Source organism: Hoplias malabaricus, chromosome 16, assembly GCF_029633855.1.
Source record: "Hoplias malabaricus isolate fHopMal1 chromosome 16, fHopMal1.hap1, whole genome shotgun sequence".
Classification (NCBI taxonomy): Eukaryota; Metazoa; Chordata; class Actinopteri; order Characiformes; family Erythrinidae; genus Hoplias; species Hoplias malabaricus.
This window is the reverse complement of record NC_089815.1, coordinates 2,819,077-2,843,647: the sequence shown is the minus strand read 5'-3', so window position 1 is coordinate 2,843,647 and position 24,571 is coordinate 2,819,077. Positions and strand designations below refer to the sequence as shown.

Here is a 24,571-nt window from a genome sequence, read left to right as displayed (position 1 = left end):
GGGGCGGTGTGGACAAGTGATGAGTGATCCGGGGCGGTGTGGAGGAGCGATGAGTGATCCGGGGCGGTGTGGAGATCTTTAAACTGTTTCTTTGTTGTGTTTCTGTTCAGTTTCATTTGTTCCGTCCGCACAACCTTTATCAGAGGAATACATTTGCATACATTAGAATAATCTTCAGGTAATTAGGGCTGATTTGTGTATGAGAAACGAGTCGGAGACACCGTTGTTAACAGCCGCTCTGATTTTATTAATGAACCTGTTAAACAGAGATTTATTAATTATTCTAATGAAGAAGGGGTCACTGATCGGCCACGGCCAGGTTCCCTGAGGAGGTCCGAACTCCGTCAGAACCAAGGGATTCAGGGTCTGTTTCACTCAGCGACGACTTCTCTGTGAAGAACTAACCCCTCTGCTGTTTATTGGTCATTCTCCTTCTTCAACCACGCCCATGTTGCCCAGGCCACGCCCCTTTGGACCAAAGTTCTTCGCGTAGCAAACTGAAAAACGAGAAAACACATTACATCTGTGAAATGAAAGGGTTTTAGTGAAATTACTTCATCTGCAGCCTTTGTATATTTTAGGACTTTTATTTTTTATTTGTTTACAAAATTAGACTATTATCTACTGTTTTCTTATTTAAAATCATGAGGTTTCAGATCAGTAAGAATCCAAAAGAGGCCTTGAGCGCAGACTGTCTGTGTGAGATCACTACCATGGAAGGGATAAGTGCAGAAGCCACATCAGGCCTGTCACAACAGCCATTTTGCGGTCAATGTATTTTCCCAAAATTAATTGCAATGAATGATATTGTTATTTTAAGTCATTTTTTTTGCAGTTATGAATAACTACACTGAAGTACACTGAATAAATAAACAAAAAAATCCACAATTTTTAAACAAATTCACCTCACCGCTCTAGAACAGAGCGAGCGGCTAAAACACTGGTGACATTTATTCTTCTGTAAACACACAGTGAACATCACTGAGGTCAGTAAACGTCACAGAGGAAACGTCCAGATATCGTACGATTAATCAATAACATGATTATTGTGACAGACCTATGCATTAAATTGTACGTTGTACAGTGAGAAATAAACGGCAGATCAGTTCCCTCCACAGCCCACTGCGCTGACCCCGGGAGGTTCTGGAGCATGGAGTGAGGGTGGGGTTCTGATCCGATCTGAGGAGAAGAACATGGTACCTTTACAGTAGAGTTCTCCATCTTTGTCCGTGACGGTGGTGGACTCCAGGCTCTTCCCGCACAAAAGACAACGGAAACAGGTTTTGTGCCACGGCTGCAGAAAAACACAGACACAGCATTCATTCAGAGCTCCCCCTCAGTGTCCCTCGGCCCAGTGTCCTCCCACACTGCTGTCTTCTCAGGACACCTCCCCCTACTGTCTCCACACTGCTGTCCTCCTAGTGTACCTCCCCCCACTGTCTCCACACTGCTGTCCTCTGTCAGAAAAATGTCTTACTCTGAATAATGTGTTAGACCAAGTCAGATATTTCTCAGATATTTCTGAGTGACCGGGGGTTGTGTTGTGGTGTGTACGAGTGTGTTGTTTTGTTTAAAGCTGTAATTAGTGGTGCATTACCTTTCCCGCCCCCATCACCTTCTCGGCAGCATAGACAGCCTGGGAGCAGCGCGGGCAGCGCTCACTGGAACCAAACTTCTGAGCAAACCGAGTTGGACCGGAGCCAGAGGAGGGTCGTGGCTTTGCCCTGTAGCAGAAACACAGCTGTAGGTGTGTTGTGTAGGGTGGTGTAGGTGTGTTGTGTAGGGTGGTGTAGGTGTGCTGTGTAGGGTGGTGTAGGTGTGTTGTGTGGTGTGGTGTGTAGGGTGGTGTGTAGTGTGGTGTAGGTGTGGTGTGTAGGGTGGTGTGTAGTGTGGTGTAGGTGTGGTGTGTAGGGTGGTGTGTAGAGTGGTGTAGGTGTCGTGTGTAGGGTGGTGTAGTTGTGGGGTGTAGAGTGGTGTAGGTGTCGTGTGTAGGGTGGTGTGTAGTGTGGTGTAGGTGTGTTGTGTAGGTGTGTGGTGTAGGTGTGTTGTGTAGGTGTGTTGTGTAGTGTGGTGTAGGTGTGTTGTGTAGGTGTGTTGTGTAGGGTGGTGTGTAGTGTGGTGTAGGTGTGTTGTGTAGGTGTGTTGTGTAGGGTGGTGTAGGTGTGGTGTGTAGTGTGGTGTAGGTGTGTTGTGTAGGGTGGTGTGTAGGGTGGTGTAGGTGTCGTGTGTGGGTGTGTTGTGTAGGGTGGTGTGTAGTGTGGTGTAGGTGTGTTGTGTAGTGTGGTGTAGGTGTGTTGTGTAGGGTGGTGTAGGTGTCGTGTGTGGGTGTGTTGTGTAGGGTGGTGTAGGTGTGTTGTGTAGGGTGGTGTAGGTGTGTTGTGTAGGGTGGTGTGTAGTTGGACTCACTCCTGGCTCTGGGCTGGGTCACTGTCCACCGGGTCTGAGCTAAGGGCCCCAGCCCCCTGTCCGTAACCGTAGCCTTTTGGCCCATATTTCTTGCCGTAGCAGGATTTGCAGTAGATCTCAGAGTCATGGGCTGCCACCGTGGTGCTGTCCAGACCTTTACGACAACCCACTGTGGACAAAAATCACAACGCCTACTGAACTCAGAAAGAATAATTAGAACCCACCCACTTTACCAGAGCCCACACAGTGAGGTAAATTGTTTTCATCACAAACCAGCCTGTTTACTGTGAAGTGAAGTGTCTGTTTGAAGTGCGGTTCTCAGGAAGTGAACTCTGTCTCTCTGTCTCTGAATTAATCAGTTTATCCTTCACAGAGCGGGTCTCCGACACAGGGGCGCTGTTTATAATTTCTGCACTGTTTGTAATTTCTGGTGGTAAAAATAACAGACCATGCCTTTAATCAGTACAGGAGGAGGAGATGCTGGGAGAGGGTCAGTACTCCACAGGAGTTAAGCCTGGTGTTTGTTTCAGAGTGGACGCTGTGGACAGGGATGTGACCTCATCGCGTCCGGCAGCTGCCCGGTGCTCGGACACAGATTAGCATCAATGGCTAATTTGGGCTCTGAGCCCCTGGATGCCAGCAGGAGAGAGGAAACAGACCTGGAATGGAAGCTAATTGTGGGGAATTAGCATAGCGCAGTGTTCCCTAGGGTTCCATTCCTCCATCTTCACTCCAGCAGCTTCAACAATTTATCAGGAGAAGCCTCAGCAGTCCACTCTCAACCTCAGTCCATCACTCAACCACACTGCTCTGATTTTCTGGCTGTGACACTACGGCATATTCACAGTCTGTAGACGTGGTGGACACTGGGGACATGGTGTGAACGATCCCTAAACAACAGCTGTGTTTATTTGAGCGTTGACTTTGTTTTAGTTCCAATCTTAGCTTCCTCTGGTGTGTGAAACAGTGGAACTGTGTTCTCTGGAGGGATGGGGTTCCTCTGGTGTGTGGAACAGTGGAACTGTGTTCTCTGGAGTGATGGGGTTCCTCTGGTGTGTGGAACAGTGGAACTGTGTTCTCTGGAGTGATGGAGTTCCTCTGGTGTGCGGAACAGTGGAACTGTGTTCTCTGGAGTGATGGAGTTCCTCTGGTGTGTGGAACAGTGGAACTGTGTTCTCTGGAGTGATGGAGTTCCTCTGGTGTGTGGAACAGTGGAACTGTGTTCTCTGGAGTGATGGAGTTCCTCTGGTGTGTGGAACAGTTGAACTGTGTTCTCTGGAGTGATGGAGTTCCTCTGGTGTGTGGAACAGTGGAACTGTGTTCTCTGGAGTGATGGGGTTCCTCTGGTGTGTGGAACAGTGGAACTGTGTTCTCTGGAGTGATGGAGTTCCTCTGGTGTGCGGAACAGTGGAACTGTGTTCTCTGGAGTGATGGAGTTCCTCTGGTGTGCGAAACAGTGGAACTGTGTTCTCTGGAGTGATGGGGTTCCTCTGGTGTGTGGAACAGTGGAACTGTGTTCTCTGGAGTGATGGAGTTCCTCTGGTGTGCGGAACAGTGGAACTGTGTTCTCTGGAGTGATGGAGTTCCTCTGGTGTGTGGAACAGTGGAACTGTGTTCTCTGGAGGGATGGGGTTCCTCTGGTGTGTGGAACAGTGGAACTGTGTTCTCTGGAGTGATGGAGTTCCTCTGGTGTGTGGAACAGTGGAACTGTGTTCTCTGGAGTGATGGAGTTCCTCTGGTGTGCGGAACAGTGGAACTGTGTTCTCTGGAGTGATGGAGTTCCTACTTACACATTACTGACAAATATGAAAGGACCCTATACATTACATAGGTCTGCTGTTCTGCTCGTGTACTGATACATTCATAGTGCATATAATGTAAGCGATGATGATGACGATATTATTATTACTCTTAATAATGTGGAGCGGTGTGTGTGAGTAAGAAGTGACTGTATCTTTTAAGGTGGAGCGGTGTGTGTGTGTGTATAAGAAGCAACCGTATCTTTTAAGGTGGAGCGGCGTGTGTGAGTAAGAAGCGACTGTATCTTTTAAGGTGGAGTGGTGTGTGTGAGTAAGAAGCGATCGTATCTTTTAATGTGGAGCGGTGTGTGTGAGTAAGAAGCGATCGTATGTTTTAATGTGGAGCGGTGTGTGTGAGTAAGAAGCGACTGTATCTTTTAAGGTGGAGCGGTGTGTGTGAGTAAGAAGCGACTATCTTTTAAGGTGGAGCGGTGTGTGTGAGTAAGAAGCGACCGTATCTTTTAAGGTGGAGGGGTGTGTGTGAGTAAGAAGCGACTGTATCTTTTAAGGTGGAGCGGTGTGTGTGAGTAAGAAGCGACCGTATCTTTTAAGGTGGAGCGGTGTGTGTGAGTAAGAAGCGACTATCTTTTAAGGTGGAGTGGTGTGTGTGAGTAAGAAGCGACTATCTTTTAAGGTGGAGCGGTGTGTGTGAGTAAGAAGCGACCGTATCTTTTAAGGTGGAGCGGTGCGTGTGAGTAAGAAGCGACCGTATCTTTTAAGGTGGAGCGGTGTGTGTGAGTAAGAAGCGACTGTATCTTTTAAGGTGGAGCGGTGTGTGTGAGTAAGAAGCGACTATCTTTTAAGGTGGAGCGGTGCGTGTGAGTAAGAAGCGACTGTATCTTTTAATGTGGAGCGGTGTGTGTGAGTAAGAAGCGACCACATCTTTTAAGGTGGAGAGGTGTGTGTGAGTCAGAAGCGATTGTATTTTTTAAGGTGGAGCGTGCGTGTGAGTAAGAAGCGACTGTATCTTTTAATGTGGAGCGGTGCGTGTGAGTAAGAAGTGACTGTATCTTTTAAGGTGGAGTGGTGTGTGTGAGTAAGAAGCGACTGTCTTTTAAGGTGGAGCGGTGCGTGTGATTAAGAAGCAACCGTATCTTTTAAGGTGTAGCGGTGCGTGTGAGTAAGAAGCGACTGTATCTTTTAATGTGGAGCGGTGCGTGTGAGTAAGAAGCAACAGTATCTTTTAAGGTGGAGCGATGTGTGTGAGTAAGAAGCAACTGTATCTTTTAAGGTGGAGTGGTGTGTGTGAGTAAGAAGCGACTGTATCTCGTAAGGTGGAGCGGTGTGTGTGAGTAAGAAGCGACCGTATCTTTTAAGGTGGAGCGGTGTGTGTGAGTAAGAAGCGACCGTATCTTTTAAGGTGGAGCGGTGCGTGTGAGTAAGAAGCGACCGTATCTTTTAAGGTGGAGCGGTGTGTGTGAGTAAGAAGCGACTGTATCTTTTAAGGTGGAGCGGTGTGTGTGAGTAAGAAGCGACTATCTTTTAAGGTGGAGCGGTGCGTGTGAGTAAGAAGCGACTGTATCTTTTAATGTGGAGCGGTGTGTGTGAGTAAGAAGCGACCACATCTTTTAAGGTGGAGAGGTGTGTGTGAGTCAGAAGCGATTGTATTTTTTAAGGTGGAGCGTGCGTGTGAGTAAGAAGCGACTGTATCTTTTAATGTGGAGCGGTGCGTGTGAGTAAGAAGTGACTGTATCTTTTAAGGTGGAGTGGTGTGTGTGAGTAAGAAGCGACTGTCTTTTAAGGTGGAGCGGTGCGTGTGATTAAGAAGCAACCGTATCTTTTAAGGTGTAGCGGTGCGTGTGAGTAAGAAGCGACTGTATCTTTTAATGTGGAGCGGTGCGTGTGAGTAAGAAGCAACAGTATCTTTTAAGGTGGAGCGATGTGTGTGAGTAAGAAGCAACTGTATCTTTTAAGGTGGAGTGGTGTGTGTGAGTAAGAAGCGACTGTATCTCGTAAGGTGGAGCGGTGTGTGTGAGTAAGAAGCGACCGTATCTTTTAAGGTGGAGCGGTGTGTGTGAGTAAGAAGCGACCGTATCTTTTAAGGTGGAGCGGTGTGTGTGAGTAAGAAGTGACTGTATCTTTTAAGGTGGAGCGGTGTGTGTGTGTGTATAAGAAGCAACCGTATCTTTTAAGGTGGAGGGGTGTGTGTGAGTAAGAAGCGACTGTATCTTTTAACATGGAGCGGTGTGTGTGAGTAAGAAGCGACCACATCTTTTAAGGTGGAGAGGTGTGTGTGAGTAAGAAGCGATTGTATCTTTTAAGGTGGAGTGGTGCGTGTGAGTAAGAAGTGACTGTATCTTTTAAGGTGGAGTGGCGTGTGTGAGTAAGAAGCGACTGTCTTTTAAGGTGGAGCGGTGCGTGTGAGTAAGAAGCGACCGTATCTTTTAAGGTGGAGCGGTGCGTGTGAGTAAGAAGCGACTGTATCTTTTAATGTGGAACGGTGCGTGTGAGTATGAAGCAACTGTATCTTTTAAGGTGGAGCGGTGCGTTTGAGTAAGAAGCGACCATATCTTTTAAGGTGAAGCGATGTGTGTGAGTAAGAAGCAACTGTATCTTTTAAGGTGGAGTGGTGTGTGTGAGTAAGAAGCGACCGTATCTCGTAAGGTGGAGCGGTGTGTGTGAGTAAGAAGCGACTGTATCTTTTAAGGTGGAGCGGTGTGTGTGAGTAAGAAGCGACTGTATCTTTTAAGGTGGAGCGGTGTGTGTGAGTAAGAAACGACTGTATCTTTTAAGGTGGAGTGGTGTGTGTGAGTAAGAAGCGACTGTATCTTTTAATGTGGAGCGGTGTGTGTGAGTAAGAAGTGACTGTATCTTTTAAGGTGGAGCGGTGTGTGTGTGTGTATAAGAAGCAACCGTATCTTTTAAGGTGGAGCGGTGTGTGTGAGTAAGAAGCGACTGTATCTTTTAACATGGAGCGGTGCGTGTGAGTAAGAAGTGACTGTATCTTTTAAGGTGGAGCGGTGTGTGTGAGTAAGAAGCGACAGTATCTTTTAAGGTGGAGCGATGTGTGTGAGTAAGAAGCAACTGTATCTTTTAAGGTGGAGTGGTGTGTGTGAGTAAGAAGCGACTGTATCTCGTAAGGTGGAGCGGTGTGTGTGAGTAAGAAGCGACCGTATCTTTTAAGGTGGAGCGGTGTGTGTGAGTAAGAAGCGACCGTATCTTTTAAGGTGGAGCGGTGTGTGTGAGTAAGAAGTGACTGTATCTTTTAAGGTGGAGCGGTGTGTGTGTGTGTATAAGAAGCAACCGTATCTTTTAAGGTGGAGGGGTGCGTGTGAATAAGAAACGACTGTATCTTTTAACATGCAGCGGTGTGTATGAGTAAGAAGCGACCGTATCTCGTAAGGTGGAGCGGTGTGTGCGAGTAAGAAGCGACTGTCTTTTAAGGTGGAGCGGTGTGTGTGAGTAAGAAGCGACTGTATCTTTTAATGTGGAGCGGTGTGCGTGAGTAAGAAGTGACTGTATCTTTTAAGGTGGAGCGGTGTGTGTGAGTAAGAAGCGACTGTAGCTTTTAATGTGGAGCGCTGTGCGTGAGTAAGAAGCGACTGTATCTTTTAAGGTGGAGCGCTGTGCGTGAGTAAGAAGCGACTGTATCTTTTAAGGTGGAGCGGTGTGCGTGAGGAAGAAGTGACCGTATCTTTTAAGGTGGAACGGTGTGCGTGAGTAAGAAGCGACTGTATCTTTTAAGGTGGAGCAGTGTGTATGAGTAAGAAGCGACCGTATCTTCTAAGGTGGAGCAGTGTGTGTGAGTAAGAAGTGGCTGTATCTTTTAAGGTGGAGCGGTGTGTGTGAGTAAGAAGCGACTGTATCTTGTTGGTGTCTGAAGTGTAAATTGTCTGTAAGTGTTCATTCACTGTTTGAATTCCCACTGAAACTCATGTGTAACTCGAGCTGTTTAGCGGTTTCCAGAACAAACCGACTGCAGAGCAGCACATGTAGAGAAGACACACTCAGAGATTTGTTTTGAGTTTAAAATCACCTTTAACTCTAGATTAATTTATTTGGTTAAACTCAGGTCTGTACTCACTGCAGATGAAGCATGTTTTGTGGAAACTGTGTCCGTTACACTGCACTTCCTCCGCATGGAACACCGTCCCCCCACAGGCCCCGCACTTGGCCCCCCCACCCCAGTTCGGCATGGTCTACACGAGACAGTCTGCAGAAACAAAGGGTTAACAACAGTCACATTAAAGGGTTAAAAAGGCAGATTTTAAAATGATACCCTGCATCGAGAAACAACCAACAGCTTCAACATTTAAAGTTGCACTCATTGGTCCCGTACTGTAAAACAACTGACTCCTAGAGGCCAGGATGTGTCAGAGTCTGTTCTGAACCTGTTCTAAACATGGCTGCCCTGTGTGGGGGGCCCAGTCTGTGGAGAATAAACTGGTTCATTCAGGGAACATTTTGATAAAAAAAAGAAGTACAGCTAAAGAAAAATCGCTTTAAAGCCACGGAGAAGATGACTGACTGCACCTTTAATCGTCTGAGTGTCTCTGGAGCTGGACTGGGCCCGGGGTGTGTTGAGCGAGTCGATGAGAATAGTCCAGGGAGGGATAGGCGGACCACTTTGAGTGTTTGGGGGGAGTGTGTGTGTGTGTGTTTTATCAGCAGCGGCTTTGGAAAGGAGCTATTTGCGGATCATTATCAATGCATTCCTCACAGAACAGAAACTCTGACTCACAGCCGGGAGATAGACTCTGTATTTATATCTGCCTCGAACCTACCACCTGCCCCCCCTCCTCTTCTTATTTGTTTTGTGTGTTGTTTGAATGTCTGCTGTGACACTGCAATCAGCATCTTTTGAGTTACTGAATAGCGCTTCAAAATTATTATTAATAATATTATTATATATCATTTATTATTATTGTGATGGACTTATAATAAAGGTTGTAACCGGGGGCAAAATGTTTGGAAGATGTTTTAATGAAGAGCAGTTTGAAGACCCAAAGAGTCGACACTTCTGTGTGAGCCGAGTCGAATGATCTTGGTTCACCAAAAAGAGTCGGAATTCCCATCATTAACCACACGCCGGCGCTAACGAGTCCATCCGGAGCCGTTTTCCTTTTAGGCTCCGCGCCTTGTTTTGTTTCTCATCTAATAACCGAACTGTTCCGGTGGATCACTGTTTGTTGTGAAAGAAACACAAGTTACTGCGTGTGGTTAATGATGGGAATTCCGACTCTTTTTAGTGAACCAAGATCATTCGACTCGGCTCACCCAGAAGTGTCGACTCTTTGGTTCCCACACGGCTCTTCATTAATCCGCGGAGGAGAACATCTCCCAAACATTCTGCCCCCGGTCACAATAAAGAAAGGAACGAACTAAGGAAGGAATTGCTTTATTTTTTGTTGCGACCCGGTTTTCTCAGTGTCTGGATCCTGCAGGTTCTGAGTACAGACCCAGTAAACAAGGAACGTCCCTGGACGTTCAAAATAGGTCTAAAAGTAGTCTGTCCGTCAAGGACATATTTTAAACGTCAATGGACGTCCAAAATCCATCTTAATAAGTTAGTTATCAAGTGGTGACCAATCGATAACGTCAGTGGACGTCCAAAACGCGTTTTATACAAGTAATTTATTTCGGGACCAATTAATAACGTCAACGGACGTCCAAAATACGTCTAATAGTCGTCTTTTCAATGTCTGTGTTTGGACGTCTTTTCAACTTTCATTTTCAACCTTAAGAGAACGTTGGTTAGACGGCAGTCATTACGTTATTTCAACGTTGAATCAACGGCTAAATGTTTACTGGGGAACGTTTAGACCAGGTTCTAAAAAGTGGATTAAACCTAACACTGGAATAAATTTAATCCGAACTCACATTTGACCTCCGTCTGAGAAACAAGCCCTGAGTAAATAAACTGTTTCAGGAACGAACCAGATTTATCTTCCATTTTTGAGCGTTTCTATTGGTCAATTCCACTGCAGTGATTTACAAATCGGTTTAAAACCTTGCGTCTGTTAGTGGTTATCAACACTCTACCTTACAGACAGTAACACACACACAAACACACACCAGTGATACTCACTGATTTATAAAGAATTCCAGACCTGTCCGTCCAGCTGTGTCCTCTCCGACTCCAACTGGGGGGTACTTATATATGAGCATCACACACACACACACACTGCTGACTTTTAGATTAACCCATCTTCCCAAAATAACTGCAGACTGAGGTTTCTTTGGACGTCACTGGGGGGCGCTGTCTCGTGTCCTGTATTTGACTTCAGCTGCTTTAATCTGCCCCAGTGGACATCATAGTGGAATGCTCTGGAGCAGCTGCACATGAGCCTGGGGTCACTATGCTCAGGGCCAGTGTTGGTCAGAGGGGTTTAACCCCACATGTAAACATCACCTGTTCCTTTAAAGATAATGAGCCGCTCGCTGTTCGCCCTGACCCTGAGTGCACAGCAGTGAGGAGCAGGATCCTTTTTTGGCTCAGTTTTCACTCAGTGCTTATTTCTCTGCGCTGGTTGTGTTTAACCCTTTCTTTACGCTCTCACGTAGCTGTGATTGGACAGACTCAGACGAGTAGGTGATTCTAGAGCCACAGGGGGGAGCTGTGTGTGGTATTGGCCTGTCTGTGTATGGCCCTGAACCTGACCCCAGTCCAACTGCAAACCAAAGCCATAGAAACAAAAATACACTAGAGAACATTAAAAATTATTTAATTAACATTTGCTTAAAGAAATAATAAAATGTTTACAGACCTTTAAATCACATTCGCAAAATACCCCCCCTCCCCCCACACACAATGTCGGAACAGGTTTAGCACCAGGGTCACAGTGACCTCCATTTCACAACCATTTCATACATTTAAGAGTCCCTGAAACACAGATTAAACACTGAAATAATCCCCACTCCCCCTTACAGCCCCCCCTCCCCTCCCCTCCCCACAGTACAATCCTTTACAGCATTCACTTTTATTTTTACAAACCCAACTCACAACCAAGGAACAACAGAACACAGGTCTCTGAGCAGACCCAGTCTAATCTCAGACGCAGTCTAATCTCAGCCCGAGTCTAATGTGAGTTGAGGCTGAAGAGATTCCCCTCAGGAGGCGAAGCCTGAAGCCGAACTCAGCTGTGCGTAACTCTGTGGAACTGTGTCTTGTCCCCGCCTCTTGTCCTAATGTTCGTCTGCGCTGACGTGGAGTTTCCTCTGTGGGGCATAAGTGACCCCTGGGGCAGTGGGGGTGCAAGGGGGCATACAGGACACTGGCGTCTGGAAGAAACTCTGCTGCACTGGAGCGCCCCCTTTAGGTGTGGTCAGGATTGGCTACAAAAACAGAAGCAAGACATTTAGCTTATAATCGCTCCACACTCACCTGTGTATAGTGAGTGTGTAAAGAAGAGTGTGTGTGTGTGTGTATAGAGGAGAGTGTGTTTGTTTGTGTATAGAGAGTAGATTGTATGTTTGTGAGTATAGGAGTGAGTGTGTGTGTATGTGTATACAGAGAGTTTGTGCGCGTAAGTGTGTATAAAGGAGTGTGTGTGTATAGAGGAGAGTGTGTGTGTATAGAGGAGTGTTTGTGTGTGTATAGAGGAGTGTGTGTGTGTATAAAAGAGAGTGTGTGTGTGTATAAAAGAGAGTTTGTGTGTGTATAGAAGAGAGTTTGTGTGTGTATAGAGGAGTGTTTGTGTGTATATAGAGGAGAGTGTGTGTGTGTGTGTATAGAAGAGAGTTTGTGTGTATATAGAGGAGAGTGTGTGTGTATAGAGGAGTGTTTGTGTGTGTATAGAGGAGAGTGTGTGTGTGTATAGAAGAGAGTGTGTGTGTGTATAGAAGAGAGTGTGTGTGTGTATAGAAGAGAGTTTGTGTGTGTATAGAGGAGTGTTTGTGTTTATATAGTGGAGGAGTGTTTGTGTATAGAGGAGTGTTTGTGTTTATATAGTGGAGAGTGTTTGTGTATAGAGGAGTGTTTGTGTGTGTATAGAAGAGATTTTGTGTGTGTATAGAGGAGTGTTTGTGTTTATATAGTGGAGAGTGTTTGTATATAGAGGAGTGTTTGTGTTTATATAGTGGGGAGTGTTTGTGTGTATAGAGGAGTGTTTGTGTTTATATAGTGGAGAGTGTTTGTGTGTATAGAGGAGTGTTTGTGTGTGTATAGAGGAGTGTTTGTGTGTATAGAGGAGTGTTTGTGTGTGCATAGAGGAGTGTTTGTGTTTATATAGTGGAGAGTGTTTGTGTGTATAGAGGAGTGTTTGTGTGTGTATAGAGGAGAGAGTGTTTGTGTATAGAGGAGAGAGTGTTTGTGTTTATATAGTGGAGAGTGTTTGTGTGTATAGAAGAGAGTTTGTGTTTATATAGTGGAGAGTGTTTGTGTGTATAGAGGAGTGTTTGTGTTTATATAGTGAAGAGTGTTTGTGTGTATAGAAGAGTGTTTGTGTTTATATAGTGGAGAGTGTTTGTGTGTATAGAGGAGTGTTTGTGTTTATATAGTGGAGAGTGTTTGTGTGTATAGAGGAGTGTTTGTGTTTATATAGTGGAGAGTGTTTGTGTGTATAGAGGAGTGTTTGTGTTTATATAGTGGAGAGTGTTTGTGTGTATAGAAGAGTGTTTGTGTGTATAGAAGAGAGTTTGGGTGTGTATAGAGGAGTGTTTGTGTTTATATAGTGGAGAGTGTTTGTGTGTATAGAGGAGAGTGTGTGTGTATAGAGGAGTGTTTGTGTGTGTATAGAGGAGAGAGTGTTTGTGTGTATAGAGGAGTGTTTGTGTTTATATAGTGGAGAGTGTTTGTGTGTATAGAAGAGAGTTTGTGTGTGTATAGAGGAGTGTTTGTGTGTGTGTTTATATAGAGGAGAGTGTTTGTGTGTATAGAAGAGAGTTTGTGTTTATATAGTGGGGAGTGTTTGTGTGTATAGAGGAGTGTTTGTGTTTATATAGTGGGGAGTGTTTGTGTGTATAGAGGAGTGTTTGTGTTTATATAGTGGAGAGTGTTTGTGTGTATAGAAGAGAGTTTGTGTGTGTATAGAGGAGTGTTTGTGTGTGTGTTTATATAGTGGAGAGTGTTTGTGTATAGAGGAGTGTTTGTGTTTATATAGTGGGGAGTGTTTGTGTGTATAGAGGAGTGTTTGTGTTTATATAGTGGAGAGTGTTTGTGTGTATAGAGGAGTGTTTGTGTGTGTATAGAGGAGTGTTTGTGTGTGTATAGAGGAGTGTTTGTGTGTGCATAGAGGAGTGTTTGTGTTTATATAGTGGAGAGTGTTTGTGTGTATAGAGGAGTGTTTGTGTGTGTATAGAGGAGAGAGTGTTTGTGTGTATAGAGGAGAGAGTGTTTGTGTTTATATAGTGGAGAGTGTTTGTGTGTATAGAAGAGAGTTTGTGTTTATATAGTGGAGAGTGTTTGTGTGTATAGAGGAGTGTTTGTGTTTATATAGTGGAGAGTGTTTGTGTGTATAGAAGAGTGTTTGTGTTTATATAGTGGAGAGTGTTTGTGTGTATAGAGGAGTGTTTGTGTTTATATAGTGGAGAGTGTTTGTGTTTATATAGTGGAGAGTGTTTGTGTGTATAGAGGAGTGTTTGTGTTTATATAGTGGAGAGTGTTTGTGTGTATAGAAGAGTGTTTGTGTGTGTGTTTATATAGAGGAGAGTGTTTGTGTGTATAGAAGAGAGTTTGGGTGTGTATAGAGGAGTGTTTGTGTTTATATAGTGGAGAGTGTTTGTGTGTATAGAGGAGTGTTTGTGTTTATATAGTGGAGAGTGTTTGTGTGTATAGAAGAGTGTTTGTGTGTGTGTTTATATAGAGGAGAGTGTTTGTGTGTATAGAAGAGAGTTTGGGTGTGTATAGAGGAGTGTTTGTGTTTATATAGTGGAGAGTGTTTGTGTGTATAGAGGAGAGTGTGTGTGTATAGAGGAGTGTTTGTGTGTGTATAGAGAAGAGAGTGTTTGTGTGTATAGAGGAGTGTTTGTGTTTATATAGTGGAGAGTGTTTGTGTGTATAGAAGAGAGTTTGTGTGTGTATAGAGGAGTGTTTGTGTGTGTGTTTATATAGAGGAGAGTGTTTGTGTGTATAGAAGAGAGTTTGTGTGTGTATAGAGGAGTGTTTGTGTTTATATAGTGGAGAGTGTTTGTGTGTATAGAGGAGAGTGTGTGTGTGTATAGAGGAGTTTGTGTGTGTATAGAGTGTGTGTGTATATAGAGGAGAATGTTTGTGTGTGTATAGAAGAGACTGCGTGTGTGTGTAGAGGAGAGAGTGTGTGTGTGTGTGTGTAGAGGAGAGAGTGTGTGTGTATAGAAGAGAGAGTGTGTGTATAGAAGAGAGTGTGTGTGTGTGTGTGTATATATATATATATATATATATATATATATATATATAGAGTGTGTGTGTGTATATGTGTATATAGAGGAGAATTGGTGTGTGCACATGTGTGTTTGTGTGTATAAAGGAGTGTGTGTGCATAGAAAAGAGTGTATGTGTGTGTGTATATATTGTGTTTGTGTATATAGTGGAGAGAGTGTGTGTGTGTGTGTATATAGAGTGGAGAGGGTGTGTGTGTGTTTGCACTGCTCACCTGCTGCAGACTGATGAAAGCTAGAGGCTGAGTGTGTATCGGAGTGTGTGTGAGAGCTCCTGCCGGAGATACAGGTTTAATGAAGATCATGCCGTGTGGGGCTGGCACGGTGGGGCTGTGGTGGGGGTCCGCTGCGCTGGGTGTGTGTGTTGGGGTATGTGTGTGTGTGCTGGGGCTGGTGATTAAGCCCAGGTTTTTAAGGGTGAAGTTGAGGATGGCCTGACTGGGGCTGGGGGAGAAGGAGGGCACTCTGGGTAGTTGGAGGCCTGTGGGGGTGAACTCCTGAGGAAGTGGGGGTCTCGAGCCTGGAGAGAAAGGGGAGAGACAGAGATTAGAGATGTAACCGTTTTCAACTGAACTTCATCACCTTTCTGCAGTGGTGAGTAACACTGGCATTACAGCGCCCCCCTGTGGAGCCCAGAGGGGAAACGTCTCCCTGATGTTTATGAGGAACTCCACAGAAGAGACTCGTAAACACTCTGTCGATGTGAATTATGAACAGTTACAACCACCAGGCGCCACTGCAGTTTTAAGACCAACTTTAAAAACAGATCATGCACCTTACCACCTTAAAACCACTACATTCCACTGAATACTACCTTAAAAGCTTCATAAACAGAAGCCAGAACAGAAGAGGGGGTGAAGTGTGTTTTAATGCTGTGGGACATTAAAAACCACAGCCAAACCGGGAGAATTCAGCCTGTTCCACCTTAAATGATGCAGCAGTCACACTGTGGTGCCCAGGAACTTCAACATTTAAGGTAGAACAGAATGCTCTTTTATGAAGACCTGTACAGGAGGGGGTGTGGTGTCTGGGGAGGCACAGTACCTGCGGTGGGTGTGTGGAAGATGTTGTACGTCGGTGTTGAGGCTTTAGGAACTTCACTGGAGCTTTGTGTTTCTGTAAAACTCAGCAGGGGCTGCTGGGAAAATGGAATCAAATAACCTGTTGGTATTAAAGTCTGACACACACACACACACACAGAGAGAGGGAAGGATTACTAGGCTGACAATTAACAACAATTTGGTTACAAAAGACATTAAAGGTGCAATTGGACAGTTTCTCAGGAGGGTTTTACACATTTCTGCCCCTGGGTGTGTGTGTGTGTGTTGTAAAGAGCTGTTGTGCACCTCTGCGTGTCTCAGCTGCTTCTCCGTTGTGGTCGGGCTGTTTGTCTGTGCTTGTCTCACGGTTGTCTCAGTACTCTCGGGCTGTTTCTCCTCTTTCTCGAGGTAGTTCTCTAGGCTGTGCTCCAGGGGGACTGCGCGGGGCTCTGGGGGCTTGGAGAACTCTGGATCCAGGTGAAGAGCTCGAGAAGACGGGCGGCTGGAGTTCAGAGCTCCGCGACGAGCCTTTAATCGAGCCTTCAGTATCTCACCCAGCGTCGGGGAACTGCTCTGTAAATCACACACACACACGAGAGAGAGAATGAATGAATGAATATATAAAAGTCATAATTAAATGTATTTTCTATATATATATGTTACGTTAATCAACATTAATGATTAATAGCCTTTCACACATTCACAATAATAACCACTACATAATGGTCTCTAAAGCTATTTTAACTGCAGACTGTGTGGGGGAAAAAAGTGCAAGAACAATTGAGAACAAACAGAGCAAGTGAACGAGAGAAATAATAGAGAGAATAAAAGAGCGAGTGAAGAAGAGAAATAAAAGAGCAAGTGAACGAGAGAAATAATAGAGAGAAGAAAAGAGTGAGTGAACGAGAGAAATAATAGAGAAATAAAAGAGAATAAAAGGTGCAAGTGAATGAGAGAAATAATAGAGAGAATAAAAGATTGAGTGAACGAGAGAAATAAATGAAAGAATAAAAGAGAAAGTGAACGAGATAAAAATAGAGAATAAAAGAGCAAGTGAACGAGAGAAATAAGAGGATAAAAGAGCAATTGAACGAGAAATAAAAGAGAGAATAAAAGAGCGAGTGAACGAGAGAAATAATAGAGAGAATAAAAGAGCAAGTGAACGAGAAATACAAGAGAATAGAAGCGCGAGTGAACGAGAGAAATAAAAGAATAAAAGGGCAATTGAACGAGAGAAAAAAAGTATAAAAGTGCGAGTGAACAAGAGAAATAAAAGAGAATAAAAGAGCGAGAGAGTGAATGATTGAGTAAGTGGGAATGAGAGCAGTAAGCCCTGCCTCACCTTGGCACTGGTCTCCTTCCGTTTCACTTTGGAGGGGCTTCCCTCAGACCCCTGCTCTGCATTCACTCGTTTGAGGGCAGGGCTGACTGGGTCATGACCCCGGGTTTGACCCCCCGTTGCCATGGTGACCGGAGAGGCCTTGGGGCTCTCAAAGGTCATGGAGCGGACGGCGAGGCTGGTGGGCGGTGGCTTGGTGTGGGCGTGGTGGACGTACAGGGCGTATGAGCGGCCCACCTGCGGCTGGGGGAGGAGCACCGGGATCATGGATGGGTAGTGAGGGGACAGGTATGGCACTGCCCCTGGGGGCAGGGCAGGGATCTGCAGCCCTTTAGAGCAAGGGAAGGGGCCGGACTCCATGTCAGACTTGGTTCTGGGAGACGAGGGAGAGGTCTCCTTATGGACTTCGGCCCCACCCTCAGGGTCCGTTTGTGGAACTTGGCTCCTGGAACCGGAGAGTTTATGGGTTAGATAGAGCCGAGACCTGGCCTCTGTTTCTCACTGAGAGATCATCGTCTAAACAGTTTCACATTTGTCTCAGAGTGAGAAACATTAGAAAGTGTCTTACCTAGATTGTTGATCCAGCTGCATTTTGCAGATTGCAGCCAGGTGAGCCAGCCCTCCGCCTGCTGTTTCACCTGGAGACACACACACACACACTTACATATTGAATGACCATGATGGTGATGGAGAATATTACTGATTTCACTCTGGCAGCGATGGTGAATATGTTGGTAGTTCGGACTCTGGGGGCTTACCGACCCGTGATGAGGAATTATTAATAATTATAATAATGCTTCATTTAAAAAGCGCCTTTTCACCTTAGAGGTCGCTTTACACAGACACAGGGGGATTACGATGCACGATAATGACTGCGATAGTGATTAAAATGGCGATGGTGACAGTGATAGTGACGAAGATGGCGATGGTGACTGCGATAGTGATTAAGATGGCGATGGTGACCGTGATAGTGATGAAGATGGTGATGGTGACCGCGATAATGAATAAGATGGCGATGGTGACTTTGATAATGATGAAGATGGCGATGGTGACCACAATAGTGATGAAGATTGCGATGGTGACTGTGATAGTGATGAAGATGGTAATGATGGCCGCGATAGTGATTAAAATGGAGATGGCGACCGTGATACTGATGAAGACGGCGATGGTGACTGCAACAGTGATAAAGATGGCGATGGTAACCGTGATAGTGACGAAGATGGCGATGGTAACCGTGATAGTGACGAAGATGGCGATGGTAACCGTGATAGTGACGAAGATGGCGATGGTGACCGCTAGGGCTGCAACAACTAATCGATTAAATCAATTAAAATCGAGTGTTTGCAACTAATTTAATAATTGATTAGTTGGGTCTAAGTTATTATACACATAGGTACAGTTGCTACACGTGACAAACTCTGGAAGAAGGGTTTGAAAAATGGCGGAGGCGGTCACAGCAGAGGATAATGTTAGCACAAACAGAGAGAAAAATGTACGACCCAAGTCATCAAGAGTATGGGAACACTTTACATTAACGCCTTCAAGGAACAGTGTTAGGTGCAAAATGTGAACAGCTGATCTCGCATGGCACAGCAGCACCTCACAGCATCATGCTCATGCAGCATCTGAAAAGGAAGCCTGTTGGAGCTATGTGTGAAAGAGATTAAGTGTAGTAAGTTAATTCTACTTTTTCTCTCACTCAGTGTCACTAGAGCCTGCTAGAGCAGTTAAACAAGATGTCTCATTTTTAGTAAATTTATATCACTCTTGTATTTAGCAAGTTTTCCGTTCCACCTTAAATGTGGCGGCAGTTACATCCAGAGTTTAAAAAATTAAAAATCCAAACATTTTTTAAATGATATTTAAAGTCTTTTTCAAGGTCTTTTCTGACTGGCATTGCGTCTTAGTGTTTGAGTATCACAGCCAAGTGTATATTACATTACATACACTGTGTTAAATATTGATAAATATAAAATTAATGTAACGGTTGGGTTAATTCTTCATGTAAACACTAATTTTTAATAATGGTAGGTTGTGTGTTCCTTATACAATTGCAACATTAGTTCTCTAAAATCTTAAATATCTTAACGATATCTGATCATGTTAGATGAATTTCCCTTTTATTCTCAGCACATGGCAGCATCACCCAATATCCATTTATGTCATTTCAATGTTCCTGCATTGTTGTCTGCATTTTAGATCATTAGTTATTAACTTAAAAAAGGTGTATGTTCTTATCTACACTTTCTCTCTCACCTCAGATAAAAACAGCCCAGCATTGCTGACTATGTTTTGAAGAAGATCTGCACACCACAGCAAGCAGCTGTTCTCACTGATGGTATCCTGAATGTGCCAGTAACAGACAGGAAACCAAATTTTGCTTGTCTTCCTTTTTATCCGATTAATAATCGATTAATCAAAAAATAATAGACAGATAAATCGATTATCAAAATAATCATTAGTTGCAGCCCTAGTGACCGCTATAATGATTAAGATGGCGATGGTGACCGCGATAGTGATTAAGATGGCAATAGTGACCGCGATAGTGATTAAGATGGCGATGGTGACCGTGATAGTGATTAAGATGGCGATGGTGACCGCGATAGTGATTAAGATGGCAATAGTGACCGCGATAGTGATTAAGATGGCGATGGTGACCGTGATAGTGATTAAGATGGCGATGGTGACCGCGATAGTGATTAAGATGGCAATAGTGACCGCGATAGTGATTAAGATGGCGATGGTGACCGCGATAGTGATTAAGATGGCGATGGTGACCGCGATAGTGATTAAGATGGCGATAGTGACCACGATAGTGACAAAGATGGAAATGGTGACCACAATAGTGATTAAGATGGCGATGGTGACTGTGATAGTGATGAAAATGGCGATGGTGACTGTGATAGTGATGAAGATGGCGATGGTGACTGAACTCACTGGTGACTCTGGTGGGGCTGGCGGGGGCGGAGTTTATCTTGCGGCGGTCCTCCTGGATGCTCTTGGCGAGTTTGACAAGTGAATGGTGGCGGGTGAAGCTACGTTTTCCTGAAGAACTGAAGAGGTTTTTGGTGCAGTTCTCCAGTGAGGCCCGGGACTCCAACGGCCCCGAGGAAAGCGGGGTCAAAGTCACAGTGGACACGTCCAAACCTAGCACACAAACAAACACACACCTCAGAGACACATTGAAAAAATCCGGGACACTGCACCATGATCATGCCACACTGAAAGCGTTAATGTACCCCCACCCCAACTCACTGTGTGAGGGCAGGACCTCTGGCCCCGTCCATTTAAATGCAGGTTTCCTCCCTCTGTCCTCTGTCACATGGACCTTCTTTATCAGCTCCAAGCTGCTCAGCACATTTGCTATGTCATACAGACGACGGATCTTAGCTAAATACACACACACACACACACACAGAGCAGGGGAGTTAACACACAGCAGAAAACAGTCAGAGAGTGGCCTCACTCGGTTTTACGGCAGAATCCCACACTCACTCTTGAACTTGCTCTTGTCCTGATCCACAACCTGATCTTCTCCGATGAGGATCTTGGCGGCGATCTCCAGGCTGACAACACGAGGACTGGACACCAGGAACAGCATCACAAACTTCTGACTCATCACTCGCAGGGATTTATCTTTACGACTCCCACCTGCAGGACAGAGACAGAAAAACAAAGGAGAGAGATAGAGAAGAGAAACAGAAGAGAGACAGAGAGAATCAGAGAGCGAAACAGAGGAGAGAGAGAGACAGACAGAGAAAAAAACAGATTTAATTTATTAAAGGAGCAAGCAGTGCAGTGTCTTCTGTGAAGTGCGACCCTCCGGAGGTGAAGAGTCTGCGCTGTTGACCCTGAATTAACCTGTTTATTCTCCACAGAGAGGGTCTCCCACATGGGGGAACCACTGTTCATATCTGGAGGAGTGGCGGATACCTGCTTTGGTGTCCCCTGCAGGCTCGGACGAGAAGCTCAGCTCCCTTTGTTCCACCTCCTCCTCATTCTCCTTGTCGTAATCCAGCTCCAGCTCCTGCTCCAGGTTTCTCTGTGTGAGCAGCTGGATCTGGTGCCGGTACTGGTTCTCCTCTCCGGTTCTGCGCAGACCCGCCAGTGTGTGCTCCAGCTTCGCTCGCCCATGCCACGTGTAGCGGTTCTTCGCCAAGCGGCTCACCATCTGCAGACTCTCCAGAACATTCATGATGTCGTAGATTCGCCGGCGCTCCACATCTGCAGCGGAACAACAAACATCAACATGAGCTTCCGAACAAGCAGAACAAGTGCTTCACTGGGGCCGTGGAGGGAGATGGTGTTGTTATTGATCGTGTTATAGAGCGGTTACACAGCCCAGGTCCAGAAAAGATGGGACGCCTCAAAAAGTAAATCATTTAAACTCTGTATTTAACTGAAAACAGGACAAAGACAATCTTTTAAATGTTGAAACGGAGGAAGTTCCCTGAGAAACATTATTCCGACCTGTTTCACAGAGAGAAGCCCTCCACATCTTTATTTCTGAAACTCTGCCTCTCAGAGACGCTCTTTTAAAACTCAGTCACGTCTCAGTTCTCTTGTTTATTTCTGCTGAGACTTTACCAGCGTCTCGCACCCCGTCCCAACTTTATTAGAGACTTCTGTCTCATTCACATTTTACAGAGTCACAACTTTTCAGGAAATGTGGTTTGTAATGAGGTTATACACTGTTTATTACAGATCAGAGGTTGTATCGTTATTGATCGTGTTATAAAGAGGTTATTTACTGAGTTCCGCTGCGACGTCGTCCAGACAGATGTCGTTATTCACAGCTGGGTTTGGGAAGTCTGGATATCGAGCCAGAAACTTGTGGCAGAGCAAACCCAGGCTTTTCTCCTTTCGGCTCATCTGCAGCTTCTCACTCTCTTCTCCTGCTTCAGGCTCCTTTGGAGGACACACACACACAGTAAACACACACTGTGAGTAACAAAGAGGACAGGTAATGCGTGTGTGTGTGTGTGTGGTAACTTCAACACAAATAAAATGAAAGGGCTAGGAACCTGGGAGGACAGCTCCTCCTCTGTCCTGGAGGTGTCAGCGCTCCTCTCTTTCTCGCGGTTCCGGATCTCGGGGCTCGCTGCACTGATGAGCATTTTCAGGTTGGAAGTGGGGGTCCAGGGCTCAGCGTTCCCGGGCTCCGGGCCCCTCGGCGGCGTCGCTAACGGCCCCATGCTCTTCCCTGGAGTCTCGACAGGAGCTGAGGGTCTTCCCAAAGTTTTCACTGGAGTCTGAGGCTCCACAAACACAGCCCTGTCCTGTAATTTAGAGATTTAGTAAGAAGTAATGTAAAATATATTGTAACTGTAATGTTACAACATTAATGTCCTCACAACAAAGCACAGTACATCAACACGAACCTGTAAACATCTCACTTCTGAAATAACGTGGTTTACTGCCCTCTACTAGAAATAAAAGTAGTTAATAGAGTATTGGGGTTGTTACGCTTTTCTTTCTGAAGAACTGTCTCAGCGGCTGAGACGGCACAGAGTCGATGGTGAGACTAAGAAATGGGAATGGCTGTTTTTTATTGCAGTGGATTAAATTGCTGTAACCCTCCTCTAAATTTAAACAATTACAGAACAGAATAAATCACCTTTTCATTACACATCTACAAACATCTGCTGACACCTTGTTTCCGTGATTATTGTGGTGCGTGTGTTTCTTGTGTCCTAGTGAACACTTAGAGAGAGGACCGCTGTGTCTGAAGACGAGGGACATCTGACTCTGTACTGTCCTCTGACTCTGTATTGAGTCTGTACTGACCGGTTCAAGAGCGCAGGGGGGTTCTTTGGTGCTTCTCAGAGGTTTCTGGGTTAAAGTTTGACCATCCAATAAAGTACTGGACATCTTCCACCTGGAAACATAAAGATATGTGGTCAGAAAATTGACAAACATAGGGTAATTAATATTAATGAGCAGCGGTCAGCACTCAGGTTTTTAAAATCAATTTAAATCTTGATCAGTTAACGATAGAGGACCTTTTCTTCACGGCGTTATATAACCTGGGCGAAAGCATGGCGGAGATCTGCTCGGAGGTGTATAATTCTCTTTTTAAATAATCGATTTTAAGCAGATTTTGTTTTGTTTGTTTTTGTAAAAATCAGATTATTTTGATTTTAAAACGACCCGGACCGAGCTGGCGGTAACCGACATGCGTTCTATCGAATCAGACGGTAGACTCGTTCGGACACGCCCTTCAACCGAAACCAACCAATCAGTGACGGGGAATGACTCATTGACGCGTCTTCTCCAACATAAAGAAGCCAATTAACAACGGTATGTGACTCCCCAGCCCGCCTCCTCCAACCCAAAGCAGCCAATCGGCGCGAGGCAAAGGGGTGTGGTTTGAGGGATTCAGACGCGGGCAGGAGGGTCTGGTTTGAAATCTTGGCGCGGAATTTCGCAACTTCGAAAATTTTAGCGCTTAAACAACTCAAACTGACTCAGAACAACACCAACTGCGAGCTGCTTGAAGCTTTCTGCTTTAAACTCAACAAACGTGTTTTTCGAACACTTTACCAGCCACAGTAACTCGTGAAACACCGCTCCTCCGGGGTTAGCTCGCGGCTAACCCGAGCCCTGAGGGGAAAGCAACGTTAAACTTCCCCAAACAAGTTGAGGTTAATTAAATCAACTCCCCTGTTTAAATACAGTAGGGTCTCGTTCCTGAAAGTCGGTTTGGTTCATTCAGAAGCGCACCTGAGAAACACAGAGCTGAAGAACTCACTAAAACTCTCTGTTCCACCTTAAACGGCGCCAGAATGGTATCACTACAGCTGCGCCATTTAAGGTGGAAGTGGAAGTTGGAATAAGAAACTACCAAACTTTATCTTTATAAAACGAATCGCTTGAATGATAGAGCCACACAAATCCCTGCAACTTCCCAGGTTTCCCTCGCTTTTCCGCCAGTTTCTGAGGGAGGAAGTTAATATCCCGCTGAGTTAGGAACGCTGTTATTACTCACCCGCGTCGACAAAGAACGGACTGTAGAAAAAGTCTGTCCCAAAAGCATGGAGCAGCTTTAATTCATCCGTGGAGAAGCGGATTCCGGGTCTGTTTAAACCGGGCCACGGATTAAAGTCCAGTATGATCCTAAATTCCTCTCTGGCTCTCAGGAATGTTCCTGTTTGGACACGGTTCTGCTGCAAATCTGCCGTGAATCCGAGCGGACCGGGTCCTCCCCGGGACTCTGAGTGTGTGATAAAGTGTAAGAGTGTGTTTGTGTGTGTGTCTGTGTGGAAAAGAGTGAGTGTAGGTGTAAAGGTGTACTTTTCCCGGGTAGATCAGGCTGAGTGCGCGCTTCTTTCCGCGGGTCCCGCTCTGAATTTGCCGGGCAGTGAAATCACGCCCATAACCACGCCCAGAACACACTAAAGCACCGCCCCCCAAACACGTACCGAGAGTACACAGTCCCTGAAGAAAGCACTGCATATCTCCACACACTGATATCTCTGTAAAATAACTCATGTCTCCACACACTGATATCTCCAAACACTACCTTCGCTGTCAGTGTCTGTTTAGTAAGGGTTTATTTGTTAATTATTGTCTTGCAGTGGTTATTAATGTGTAATTAATGTGAGGGATAACAAAGTGCAGTTCCACACAGAGCAGGATTTACGTCACTTTTTAAAATCATAATCAAGACGACATCCGTCAGCTGTGAACCA

General features: G+C 45.2%; 2 protein-coding genes across 4 annotated transcripts; both read right to left on the bottom strand.

Moving 5' to 3' along the window:
- Positions 1-407: 407 nt before the first annotated feature.
- On the bottom strand, positions 408-8,361 carry csrp3 (cysteine and glycine-rich protein 3 (cardiac LIM protein)). The gene is made up of 5 exons (XM_066648081.1): positions 8,230-8,361; positions 2,407-2,575; positions 1,598-1,724; positions 1,201-1,294; positions 408-497 (listed from the first exon to the last, which is right to left on the bottom strand). Exons 1-5 carry the CDS (start codon positions 8,339-8,341, stop codon positions 424-426), a joined length of 576 nt encoding a protein of 191 aa, XP_066504178.1. The 5' UTR covers positions 8,342-8,361; the 3' UTR covers positions 408-423.
- A 2,740-nt stretch (positions 8,362-11,101) lies between these two features.
- e2f8 (E2F transcription factor 8) lies at positions 11,102-24,191 on the bottom strand. Of its 3 annotated transcripts, none has more exons than XM_066647755.1 (14): positions 23,869-24,191; positions 22,668-22,758; positions 21,905-22,159; positions 21,632-21,788; positions 20,814-21,104; positions 20,376-20,531; positions 20,136-20,270; positions 19,818-20,027; positions 17,449-17,518; positions 16,884-17,325; positions 15,848-16,114; positions 15,546-15,678; positions 14,717-15,021; positions 11,102-11,480 (listed from the first exon to the last, which is right to left on the bottom strand). In XM_066647755.1, exons 2-14 carry the CDS (start codon positions 22,749-22,751, stop codon positions 11,331-11,333), a joined length of 2,655 nt encoding a protein of 884 aa, XP_066503852.1. In that variant the 5' UTR covers positions 22,752-22,758; positions 23,869-24,191; the 3' UTR covers positions 11,102-11,330. The 3 variants fall into 3 exon arrangements, with proteins under 3 accessions (XP_066503852.1, XP_066503850.1, XP_066503851.1); XM_066647753.1 differs by lacking the exon at positions 23,869-24,191 and adding an exon at positions 22,883-23,030; XM_066647754.1 differs by lacking the exon at positions 23,869-24,191 and adding an exon at positions 22,883-23,030 and having other exon boundaries at positions 15,546-15,636.
- Positions 24,192-24,571: the final 380 nt, after the last annotated feature.